The sequence below is a fragment of the Nicotiana sylvestris genome, chromosome 6 (assembly GCF_000393655.2).
Source record: "Nicotiana sylvestris chromosome 6, ASM39365v2, whole genome shotgun sequence".
NCBI lineage: Eukaryota > Viridiplantae > Streptophyta > Magnoliopsida > Solanales > Solanaceae > Nicotiana > Nicotiana sylvestris.
Window position 1 is genome coordinate 10,456,859 of NC_091062.1, and position 13,063 is coordinate 10,469,921.

Below are 13,063 nucleotides of genomic sequence, written 5' to 3' on the forward strand. Positions count from 1 at the left end.
ATTCCCTAGGCCATTTCGTGCATACTTTCATGCAATGCACCAATTGTGGCACGCTCCCAGGTCGTATATCTTTACTTTTTTTTTTTGCATAAAATCATCTAATTCTTGCCAACTTCCATCCAAATTCATTCCTACACACAATAAACATGTAATGAGTATATTCTATGTTTATAAACTCCTGCAACTCACATAAGAAATAATATGCAAACATACTCAAAATATGCATTTTTCATCATTTATCACCTATCAACATTTCTCATCCTTGAAAGTTGCATCTGATTTTTCTTTCCTTTTTTTTTGGTGCTAAAAAATCATTTATTTTGGTCAAGGAAAGAAGTGAGAATTTGAATATCTCTATTCTTATAGGGCTAAAAGAAGCAACATTTTTCTATTATTTGCAACTTTTAAAATTATGGGTGTACATTATATTGGGTAGGTAAACAAAGTCCCATATTAATAGTTGAAAAGATTGGGAGCTTATGTATAAGGTTTTAGGATCTCTTAATGGTGTGAGGTCTTTTGGGAAAAATCGTCAGGCTTGGCCCAAAGCGGACAATATCACATCGTGCTAAGAGTATCTTTGGGCTGGTTCAGCCTAACAATTAGTATCAGACCCCAAGTCCAGCGGGCCAAGTATGGCGATGGTAGAGTAATAGTGCAAGACTCGGTCTGGAGAAGTGCACTAAAAAAAAAGCTAGTTGCGGGCTTAGGTTACCATAAATACTCTAATAATGTGGTTGCGGGCTTAGTTTACCATAAATGCTCTAATAATGTGAGCGACACAAAGTGAATCTCAGAAATTGACCAATAGAAGAATCGTGTTAGTGAGCCACGTGGAACTAGTTCGAGGGACAAATTATTGAGTGTGCGAACAAAGTCCCACATTAGTAGCTCAAAGGTTTGAGAGCCTACATATAAAGTATAAGGATCTCTTAATGGGAGCAGTCCCAATTTTCTGTTTGTAGAGTGTATATCGGTCGGATTATTAGCTATCCAAAGGACCAAACCTGACTGTTAGGACAAGCTGACGGATCTAGGATTTGAAGTTTATGAATTACTATAACGATATTTAGTTAATATATAATTTTGCTTACATACTTGTTGGAGTAAATTTCATAGGTATTCATGATTCAGCTTTGTTTATTTCTCAAAAGTTATTTTTCTTAATTTTTTGTTACATAAAAGTCATTCAACTTTGTGTTCATTACCCAAAAGTTATTTTTCGTTATTACACAAAAAATATTTTACTATGCTCTAGTTATTACAATATACTTTGACCAGATTCCTTTCACCTGAAAAGTCTATTACGCCCTTGACATTATAAATCCTTCCGTTTATATAATACCTTCTATATTATATATAATATATTTTTACCTAGGTATTTTACTTATAATTAAAATAACTTAATATTATTTTATGTATTTTTATAATATATTTGTATATTTATTTTTCGTTAATGTTAATTTTCAAGATATATAAGTAGCATTATTAATCTTGTGAGTAATATTATTACGAACAAATTTCAAGTTAACGTTCTTAGCATGCATAGTAAAATGTTTTTAATAAAAATTATAAAATTAAAGCTCATAGATTTATCGGTCAAGCCATATTCATTAATATGATAAACAAAATAGCCATATTTACTTCAATATTAGTACTTTTAAATAAATAATATTAATAGATAAAGCTTTAGAGCTTGTTTGGATGGTTGTTACGTATCGTATCGTATCGTATCGTATCGTATTGTATTGTATTATAGTGTATCATTTGATGAATATAATGTTTGGATGGATTGTGTCAATTTATCGTCGTTTCATGATATCACGCACCAGTAATATGATGAATAAACTTGCAATATTATAAAAAAAAATTATAATACGGTATATAAAAAGGTAGGGTAAACGATAAAATAAAATTATTTAATACAAATGAAGGGTGAAATTGAGAGAAAAACCCAAGGAAACGACGCGATCACACCAAATCGGTCGTTACATAAAGTGACACATTTCATCGTTACATAACGACGGATTTAACGATACGATACAATAAAATTTAAGTAACAATCAAAACAAACATTGTATTTAAAGTAACAATACGATACAATAGGTAACAACCATCCAAACAAGCTGTTAAAAAGCCGAATATTGAATTCAAATGTGTTTGAGTTTTCTTTTAAGTTTTACTGACCGTAAAAAAACTCATTTATTAGACAAATATTTTATTATTTTTCAAACAAATATCTTAACTTGATTATAGTTAAGTGATAAATATGAGTATAAAAGTCACGTACTTTACATTTATTAATTTAGTATAAACGCTGACGGGTGAATTTTTGTGAAAAATGGTTGGGGTGGCCATGCAAAATGGCCAATAAAATATAAATGGCAAGTCCAAGAAAATAGTCCATTTCCTGAAATGAAGGCCGACATGAATCATGAATGCCACTAATTAAACGACGATCATGCCTATGTCCAAATTAATTCCACAAACTTCTCTTTCAAAAAATAACAACTTCAAGGAAAAAAGATACCTCCAATTTCCATTCCAAATACAAAAACTAATTGGAAACCTTCGAATACACAAGGAATATAAGTATTGTGTGTGTTGTGTGATTTTTGTGTGTGAAAAATGTCGTGGCAAACGTACGTGGATGAACATTTGATGTGTGAAGTCGAAGGCGGCGGCCACCTTACAGCCGCCGCCATCGTCGGCCACGACGGCTCCGTCTGGGCACAAAGCTCCAACTTCCCTAAGGTACATTTTAGTTTTCCTATTAAAAGAGAAGAAATCTCGTTTATCTCATCACACTCTTTGATAATTTATTTTAGTTATTGTTATACATATATGTCTATATATAAATCTGAATCTTTCTAAAAAAGTTATTAATAGAATTTCTATTACATGGGGTCGGGAAAGGGGAAGGAAAAGGAGACTGTGAGAATCGAATCCACACCTAAAAAAATTCAATTCATGGACTGTTTTCTTCTTTGGTTTTTAATTAATTTAAAGTGGAATTGTCGTCGCCACGTTTAATTATAGCTTAAACTGAGAGGAGAGACAATTTTACTATTTATTTATTTTAGGTTGACATCAAAATAACCTTCAATTGTCACGAGGAAAAAAACCTTCAATTGATGCTTAATTCTATTTTTGAACTATGCATATAAAATATTTCTGGTTGGTAATGATCGATAAGATTCATTTGCTCCAATACAGTATTGTTAAACTTTTTGGTCGTTAAGATGTTAAAATTTTTTAATGAACGGTTAACATGCCTAAAGTGTGGTTAATATTTAATCAATTTTTTAATCTGAATTTTGCAGTCTAAAGCAGAGGAGATGAAAGCCATATTGACTGATTTTGATGAGCCAGGACATCTAGCCCCAACAGGATTATTCCTTGGAGGAACAAAATACATGGTTATCCAAGGAGAGGCTGGTGCTGTTATTCGTGGTAAAAAGGTATTGTATATTACTTTTCAACCTAACCCTTATAATATTCACAAAGGAAATTTAATTTCTGGAAAGCTACAATCTCAAACACAGAATATTGTACTTATACGCCTTTATCGGTGTTTTTAATTTGCATTCATTATCTTTCTATCTAGACTTGCATCTCTTTTGCATATTGGCTTGCTGGGGCACGAGTGCCTTAACTAGTTTTGGGTTTTGATTGGCAAAAGCGGTTTTCGCCTTCTAGCCAGCAGTTGCCGGATTAGCCTCCGTACTTTCCTTACGAGCCTTTATTAAGAAAGAAGAGATATAAAGGTTGGATATCCATCTTTGCAGTGATGACGCTGTTGAATGTTCATTCGATCCATCACCCGCCCGGTCAAACCTATCCTTGGGTTCGCTCCAGCAAGTGATTATGACTATTTCAAGTAACTGCTGCCATTTGGCTGGAGTTAGACAAGTAGAGAAGGATGTTATGCCACCGATGACCTGCCTTTCTATCTAGTATCTTGTTATACTAGGATCATGTCACGACCCGGAATTCCCACCTTCGGGACCGTGATGACGCCTAACATTTTACTTGCTAGGCAAGCCAACGTTAAAGAATTTTCAAACCAACTTCAGTACACTTTTAATAACAGAATTAATTAAGCTAAACAGAAGCTATAACAGAGTTTGCAGAATATTATAAAAACTTCAATATTTACTATCACCCGGATCTGAAGTCGCACTTCTAAGATTTACTACATATAAAAGTCTAAAAGGAATACAACTGTTTGAGTGAAAGAAACAGTAATAACAAAAAAGATAGACGGGGACTTCAAGGTCTGCGAACGCCGACAGATCTACCTTGAGTCTTAGATGAACCAGTCCGAGTTGCGACGGCTCTCGATCAGCTGGGACCAATACCAAAATCTGCACAGAAGTGCAGTGTAGTATCAGTACAACCGACCTCATGTACTGGTAAGTATCGAACCTAATCTCGACAAAGTAGTGAAGAGGCTATGACAAGACACCCACATAATAAACCTATGCAATTTAATAGTATATGTACATAATAACAAAGAACAGAAGCTAGACAAGTAATATAGGGAAGGGGGCATGCTAAGGGGGATACGAGATAAGAGAATCACAACAGAAATGATGTCCAGAATAATCAATATGCTTTGAACCAGTGAAAACGATTAAACACAATAAAGGAAAGTGCACGGCATCACCCTTCGTGCTTTTTACTCTCAACCTCACAGTGAAACAATGAAACTACATGGCATCACCCTTCGTGCTTTTACTCTCAACCTCACAATATAAATCAAGAGATATGGAACAGCATCACCCTTCGTGCATTAAATTTAACAACATGGCACGGCATCACCCTTCGTGCATTAACACTCACAATATGGCACGACATCACCCATCGTACATTAACACTTTTAATATGGCACGGCATCGCCCTTCATGCAATAACACTCTCAATATGGCACGACATCGCCCTTCATTATTTTACTCTCTCATAACATGGCACGACATCACCCTTCGTGTATTAACACTCTCCCTTACCATAACACAATGAACAAAAGACAACAGAGAGATAGAAATAACAAAAAAAACAAGTCTTACTTCAACATTTGGTTCTACAATACCAACCTTGACCTTGAAATCAATACTCAATTATCACCAAAAGATCTGTAAACATGATAAAAATGATCAACTTGATTATACTAGTCTAAACATGGATAACATGATCAAAGGAAAACAATAATTACAAGAAACCAAGTCTCACCCGCATGCTTTACCCGACAATAACGCATAGGTACTCGTCACCTCACCTATATGTTGCACCCAATAGCTAAACAACAATTAGCAAATAAGTCCTAATCCCTCAAGTCAAGGTTAACCACGACACTTACCTCGCTCCAAGGACCAAACTCAAAGCTCATACGCTTTGCCTTTCAAACAAGCATCCAAACCAATAGAATCTAGCAATTTACCAATCAAACGATTCAAATTAAGCCCTAGGAACTACCCACGATTGAAAAGAATTCAATTTAGGTCATTATTGAAAAAATCAACAAAAGTCAACACCCGGGCCCACTTGGTCCAAACCCGAAATTCGGACCAAAACCCGATTACTTATTCCCTAATTTATACCCAAAACCCCCAATTTCCACCATGAAAACTTTAGATTTTAAGTTGAAATATTAGGAAAAGTGGTGAAAGATTGAAAGAAACTAGTTTGGAGTCACTTACCAATGATTTGGGGAAGAAAGGTTCTTAGGAAAATCGCCTATAGGGTTTCTTATTTTGAAAATTTTGAAGAATGAAAAAAGTACCATCTAAGTCAAGTTTTTACCAGTTGCAGATGTCGCAAATGAGACATCAAGTTCGCATTTGCGAACATCGCAATTGCGAGAAATAGGTCGCAATTGCGACTCCCTCAAAAATCTCAGTGATCGCAAATGCGATAAAACAGCCGCAAATGTGAACCCTGCAACCCTCGCAAATGCGGCCTTTCCTTAGCAAATGCGAAGATTCTCAACATAGTACTGACCCGCAAATACGACTCTGCCTTCGCAAAAGCGGGCAGGACCAGTTCGCAAATGCGATCTCTAGCCTTGCAAATGCGAGTATATGATAGCCCAGCTACTCTTCGCATTTGCGATGAGTAGCTCGAAAATGCGAACCCCTCAGAGGTCGCAAATGCGATGCCTGATCTCGCAAATACGAGAGCAGAGGCCTACAACAGAACTGAAACACCAGCAACATTTTCTAAGTCAAATTTCACTCCGTAGCCTATCTGAAACTCACCCGATCCCTTGGGGCTCCAAACCAAGCATGCATATAAGTCCAAACAACTCATACAAACTTACTCGCGCGATAAAATAGCCAAAATAATACCTAAAACTATGAATTGAACACCAAATCAATTGAAAATTTCAAGAAAACTTTGAAACTTCTATTTTCACAACCAGACATTCGAATCACGTCAAACCAACTCCGTTTCTCACCAAATTTTACAGACAAGTCATAAATATGGTATTGGACCTATATCGAGTTTTGGAACTAAAATACGGACCCGATATCCAAAAAGTCAATCCTCGGTCAAACATTTCCATTTCATTAAGCCTTTAACTTTCAAAATTTTGACAAAGTTCGATATATCGGACTAGGGACTTCCGAATTCGATTTCGGCATACGCCAAAGTCCCAAATCATGATACAAACCTACCGAGACCGCCAAAATACAAATCCAGATCCATTTACCAAAAATATTGATCGAAGTTAACCCAAATGATGTTTTAGGTAAAAATTCTTATTTTTATCAACTTTTAACATAAAGCTTTTCAGAGACACGTCCGGATTGTGCACGCAAATAGATGAGGGATAAAATAAGGTTTTTAAAACTTAAAAGAGCATAATTATGTTCTAAATTTTAAGATGATCTTTCGGGTCATCAAAGATCAAATTAGTAAAGTAATGATTCAATGGGGTGAGGCTTCCTCAACCACAACTTCTTGCTTATCTAAAATCCAGCCATGACATATGAAAGTATTGCACTAATAAACTAGTAGCAAATCTAGGATTTAGAGTCAGTGAGTTCTTTATATATGTGTCAATTTTGTCATGCAAAAATATTACACTCGCTCTGACCTGAACTACATATATAGAGGAAACTTCGTATATGTCATCATTGAACTTAGATGTGGAGTTAAGTTTTCAACTTTATGAGTTCTGTATTTTAAAATAACTATTTTATCAAGTGGTATTAACTAAATTTTAAATTGAGTATGTGTATATATTTAATGAATTTCTTAATACAAACACATTGTTTGAGTAAAAGTTATTGGGTTTGATAGAACATGTATCTGGACTTCTGGCCTCTACCCTAAATTGGATTAACCTTTTTTCACACTTTTTGGCAGGGTTCAGGGGGAATAACTATCAAGAAGACAAACCAATCTCTATTGTTTGGTATATATGAGGAGCCAGTTACTCCTGGACAATGCAATTTGGTTGTTGAGAGGCTAGGAGATTATCTCATTGATCAAGGCCTCTAGGTTGATTAGCTTTCCACCTATCGTCTATGTATTGTTTTTCTTTATTACTTTTATCTTCCCCTCAATTATGACATTGATGGTGTTATTAGACATGCAATGTTTAGGATTTAGAATTTGTTCTAAGATAATTTTAGATGGCATGAATGCATGATGCTTCGTGTATCGAGTTATCACTTTTTACTTTGATATGTCTAGCTTGTGTATTATTTTGCAAAAACGATACACTCCTACATAAGATTTTGTGGTAATTTAACTCATTTTAAGGTTAGAATCTAACATATGAAGAAATGTACTTAAAACCATCTTAACGATAAACAGGCCTAATTGAGGTGAAACCCCCTCCCTAATTTTCTCTCCTTTACCTAATTAACTAATCTTTTTTTTGTATATGGCGTGCTACTTGGGTTGTTAACCAATGATTATCTACTTCAAAATCAGAGCTAATCAATGGTCATGATTATATGCTTCGTACTTCGATCATAATGTGATGACCCAAAAGGTCATCTTTTGTTTTAGAATCTGTTTCCATGTTTTGAGGCCTTGAAAACCTTATTTTACAACTCCTCAATTTGTGTGCGCAGTCCGAGAATGTATCTGAAAAGAAATTATGTGAAAAATTTAAGAAAATGATGATTTTTGGCATAAAAGGTAATTTTTGTTGAATTCGGTCAATGTTTTGGGTAAACAGATCTGGATCCATGATTTGACGGTACCGGAGGGTCCATAGTAAAATATGGAACTTGGGCAGATGCCCGGAATCGAATTCCGAGGTCCCTAGCCCGAGAAATAAATTTTTGAAGAAAATTGTTTAACTGAAAATATAATGGTTTTTGAAAATTGAATAAGATTTGATCTTGTTGGTATCGGGCCCGTATTTTGGTTCCGGAGCCCGATACAGGTCCATTGTGATATTTAGACCTTATCTGTAAAATTGGGTGAAAACGGAAGTGATTTGATGTAATTCGGACCTTTGGTTGAGAAAATAGAAATTTTGAACTATCTTGAAAATTTCATATGATGTTTTAAGACTTATGTGCATGTTTGGTTTGGAGCCCCGAGGGCTTGGGTGAGTTTTGGATAGGCTACGAAGAGAATTGCCGGTATATGTTGCAGGCATCTGATCTCGCAATTGTGAGATCATGCTTTGCAAATACGAGCACATCAGGCATGGCAATTGCGAGGGCCTCATCACAATTGCGAATAAGGCCTGGGCCAGCAGAGTTCGCAAATGCGAACATATCTTCGCAATTGCGAAGAGAGTCTGGGAAGGGATGTGATCGCAAATACGATCTTTTCGTCGCATTTGCAGAGGTCCCTGGTCGCAATTGCGATCATTACCTTCGCAATTACGAAAGCAGCAGAGGTGTCGGGAACTTTGCATTTGCGAAGCTCAGGTCACAAATGCGACATTTGCAGCTGATCAAAACATAACTTAGGCGTGATTTTTCATTCATTCTCCTATTTTTCAAAACCTAAACTTCAAGAGGCGATTTTCTTAGGGCAAGTTCTTCCCAAAATCATAGGTAAATGATTCTTAACTTATTTCTTCTGATCTATTTCATCTTTTTACAAGATTTTATCACAAAATCTAGGGATTTTCATGGGAAAATTGGGTGTTTTTGGGTAGAATTTAGGAATTTCGAAATTTGGGGATTTAGACCTCAAATTGAGGTCGGATTCCAAAACCTAATTATATATCCGGGCTCTGAGGTGAATGGGTAATCGGATTTTGATTCGAATTTCGAGTTTGAACCAAGCGGGCCCAAGGTCGGATTTTGACTTTTTGGGAAAAATATTGGAAAACCTATAATAATGCATTGGAATTTATTTCTTTAGCGTTTATTGATGTTATTAAGTTAATTATGACTAGATACGAGTGAATTGGTGGTGGAATCAAGAGGTAAAGCAGTGATTAAGCTTTGAAATATCCATTGGCTTGAGGTAAGTGTTTGGTCTATCTTTGACTTGAGGGATTAGGGATCCCCGACTTATTTGCTATGTAAAATTCTATGTCTATGGCATATAGGTGTGGTGACGAGTACCTATGCGCCACCAAATTATTATTTTAGCATGTTCCCTTCTCTGTCTCCTATTATATTGTTTCCTGTCTTAATTGTTACTTGCTCATAAATGTTTCCATGTCTAATTACTTCATGTTAACTGTTGATTTCTCTATTAAAGTATTAATCGGTTCATAGTTCCATTTTATTTCCTTGTTGGTTTATATTGGTTTATTGGTACTTCATGATACACTTTGGTTAGTCTCGCTATGTAGTTTTAATTGGTGAAGCTTCATAATTGTAGTGATATTCCATTGTGTTAGATTGAGGTATAAGTGTTGTGGAGGATTTGAGTTAGCTCGTGAAACACTTGTCTTTATTTGTGATTGGTTCTAGTATATATATTAAGATTGGGTTGCACGCCGCAACCGGAGGAATAAGGGTGAATTTGATTGTCTGGTGGGATCGGGTTGTACACCGTAACAAGGAGTAATAAGGGTGGACAAGTGGGATTGGGTTGTACGCTGCAACAGGAGGAATAAGGGGGATATATATTGAGGAGTAATAAGGGTGGACTGGTGGGATCGGGTTGCACACCACAACAAGGAGTAATAAGGGTGAATATTTATACCGTTATATATGTTGTTATGCCCCGTCGTAGCCTCATCACTACCTCGTCGAGGTTAGGCTCAGCACTTACCAGTACATGGGGTCGGTTGTACTGATACTGCACTTTGCACTTCTTGTGTAGATTTCGGAGCTAGTAGCTGATCGAGAGATTGGTTGTTGTTACTGCATTCAGGAGACCCAAGGTAGTCTTGCAGGCATCCGCATGCCCTTGCGTCCCCTCCTATCCTTACGTCATTTTTGTTTTATTTACTATCGAGACAGATGTATTCTTTTATTTTAGATCAGTATTTGTAGTATTAAGTAGAAAGTTCGAGAGTTGTGACACCAATTTCTGGGTGGTATTTACTTATGTTTTCGTTAATAGTATAAAAGTAATTAGTTAAATCATGTACTTCCACTTTAATTTCCGCTGATTTAGTTTTGTTAAATGGTAATTATAAAATGATAAAGGAAAAAGGTAAAATATTCTGTAACGTTGGCTTGCCTAGCGAGTACAATATTAGGTGCCATCACAGTCCCGAAGGTGGGAAATTCGGGTCGTGACAAATAGTCACAATCAATGTGGGATCTACATTGAGGATGTCCATATTTGTATTCGTTAATCTTGGTTTTTTAGCTTTTCTTGCCATAACTCCAGGCTGACATGATAAGTATTCTTTTAGTACTTAAGGGTGCGATTTAGTGGTAAATATAAGCAAGATAAAATAATTTGCACCATAGACAAAAAAAATACTATAGGTGATTTTCTTAGTATGCCTATTTTGATGAACAGCGTTACACAATACATATGTACGTCGACGAATAATATAAGTATCTGATGAAATAATTAGACTCCTACACCACATAAATAAAATAATCAGGCTACTTCATACAGTCTCATTTAAGGGTGTCAAACGGGTGGGTTGGATCAATCTAAGGCGGGTCAAAATGGGTTGAGTTAATAATTGAGCTGGTCAAATAACTCGCCCCAAAGTTACTTGGGTTTATATGGGTTTGTCACACCCCGAACTTGAGCCTAGACGTAACACGGCACTCGGTACCTGACTACATGTGACCGAGCGAACCAACTGGCTGGCTAAATCAACATGTGGCATCATAACATACTGAATGCGGAAGATAAACTAACACATGTTGATATACTGAAAGTCTGGATGATATAAATCAAAGTGCGGAAATACTAATACAATTCTGAAACATATTTATAGCCAACATAGCTTAATATGAAAAGCATGCGACTCTGTCTAACTATTACTCTAGTCTATGAAGCCTCTAATAAACCACTGAAAATACTGACAGTCTGAAAATACTGAAGATTGTAAGGCAATGATAATGCCCCGAAAGAACTGGGGATCACCAAGTAGCTGGTACGAGAATCCTAGTGCTTTGAATCGTCAACCTGTAAATCATTACCTGCATCGTGAGATACAGGCCCCGGGGAAAAAGGACGTCAGTACATTTAAATTGCATTGGTATGTAAAGCAACTGAAAGAAAGAATTATAAATGCTGAAACTGAAACTAAGCTGATAATTGAGAATTGAGAATTGATAACTGAAATGATAACTATTGAAACTGAAACTGAAATGATAACTGATAACTGAACTAAACAAAGGAAGTAAGGATATGAATAGTCCCTCTTCTGAATGATGAACAACCTATTTATCTAAATAAGCCACGGCCTTGAGCCCAATATATATGTGCACAAGCTACGACCTCAGGCCCAAGTATACGTATACATAACTACAGCCTCAGGCCCAAAATGCATAAAGCATAAACTACGGCCTCAGGCCCAAACATGCATAAAGCATAAACTATGGCCTTAGTCCCAAACATGCATAAAGCATATAAACTACGGCCTCAGGCCCAAATACAGGTGTTCAACATTCGGGAATTAAAATTAGGAACAGAGAATCATACTGCAATACATGATAGTGAATTATTGAATCACACTGAGTTACATGATATTGGAATACTGGATCACACTGAGTTATATAATACTGGAATACTAAATAGGACTAGACTGAGACATGTATTCTTGAACTGATAATGAACACTGAAACTCCAACTATTTATTGTATATTGAGTAATCTATACTAAGACTCGGGGGAATCAAACGCAAGTCTATATTGAATATGCACTGAGCTCACAACGTTCAGAATGAAAGTCATGAACGAGTTATGAAGCTAAAGAATAGAAGTTCTACAACTATTCAAGGAACTAAGCTAAACTATATTTCTGAGGCAATTAGTTACGTAAAAGAAACGTAGTGTAGGGAGAATCATTAATGTTCCCAAACATAGAGAGTTAGCCTCACATACCTTAACTTTATGTCCTTGAGCATAATACAACATTCGCCAACCCTTTCAATTTTAATCTTTTTGAAGTTCAATCCCCTTGAATTCGAGTTCTAGGGTTCCTTCTGTTAACAATGATGTCCCAATCGAATATCTAATGATATGGAGGGTCTACCCATGTTAATAAGATAATGGGAAATTGAAATTAAATAAGAATCACTATTAGAACTTACCTTGAGTGGTGGAGGAACCCTTAAGGAGTTAGGTTTTTGAGAGTATTCCTTTCTAGGGCAAATTTTATGTTTTGAGGCTGTGGGGGACGAAATAGGGCTAAAAATGACTTCCCAAGTCGGCCACCGCATCCCAGTAGGCCTGACCGTGGTCCCAACCGTGGTAAATAGCTCGAGCATTGCTTCACGACCGCGGTCGCGGTCAAACGCGGCTGAACGCGGTGGTTATGCACTGTTCTGTAAAATGGGCATAACATTTTGCAAAGAGCTCCGTTTGGGCTCCACAATATATCGTTGGAAAGCTATTTCAAATACATACAACTTTCATAGTTTGAGTATTCCCAATTTCCTTACACAGTTTCAGTAAAACCTGCAGGAAGACGGACCTTCTGCAACTTACTCCAT

General features: G+C 36.3%; 1 protein-coding gene across 1 annotated transcript; it reads left to right on the forward strand.

Annotated features, from left to right (window-relative positions):
• Positions 1-2,500: 2,500 nt before the first annotated feature.
• LOC104210072 (profilin-3-like) lies at positions 2,501-7,784 on the forward strand. The gene is made up of 3 exons (XM_009758876.2): positions 2,501-2,754; positions 3,324-3,461; positions 7,372-7,784. Exons 1-3 carry the CDS (start codon positions 2,629-2,631, stop codon positions 7,504-7,506), a joined length of 399 nt encoding a protein of 132 aa, XP_009757178.1. The 5' UTR covers positions 2,501-2,628; the 3' UTR covers positions 7,507-7,784.
• The last annotated feature ends 5,279 nt before the right edge of the window (positions 7,785-13,063 follow it).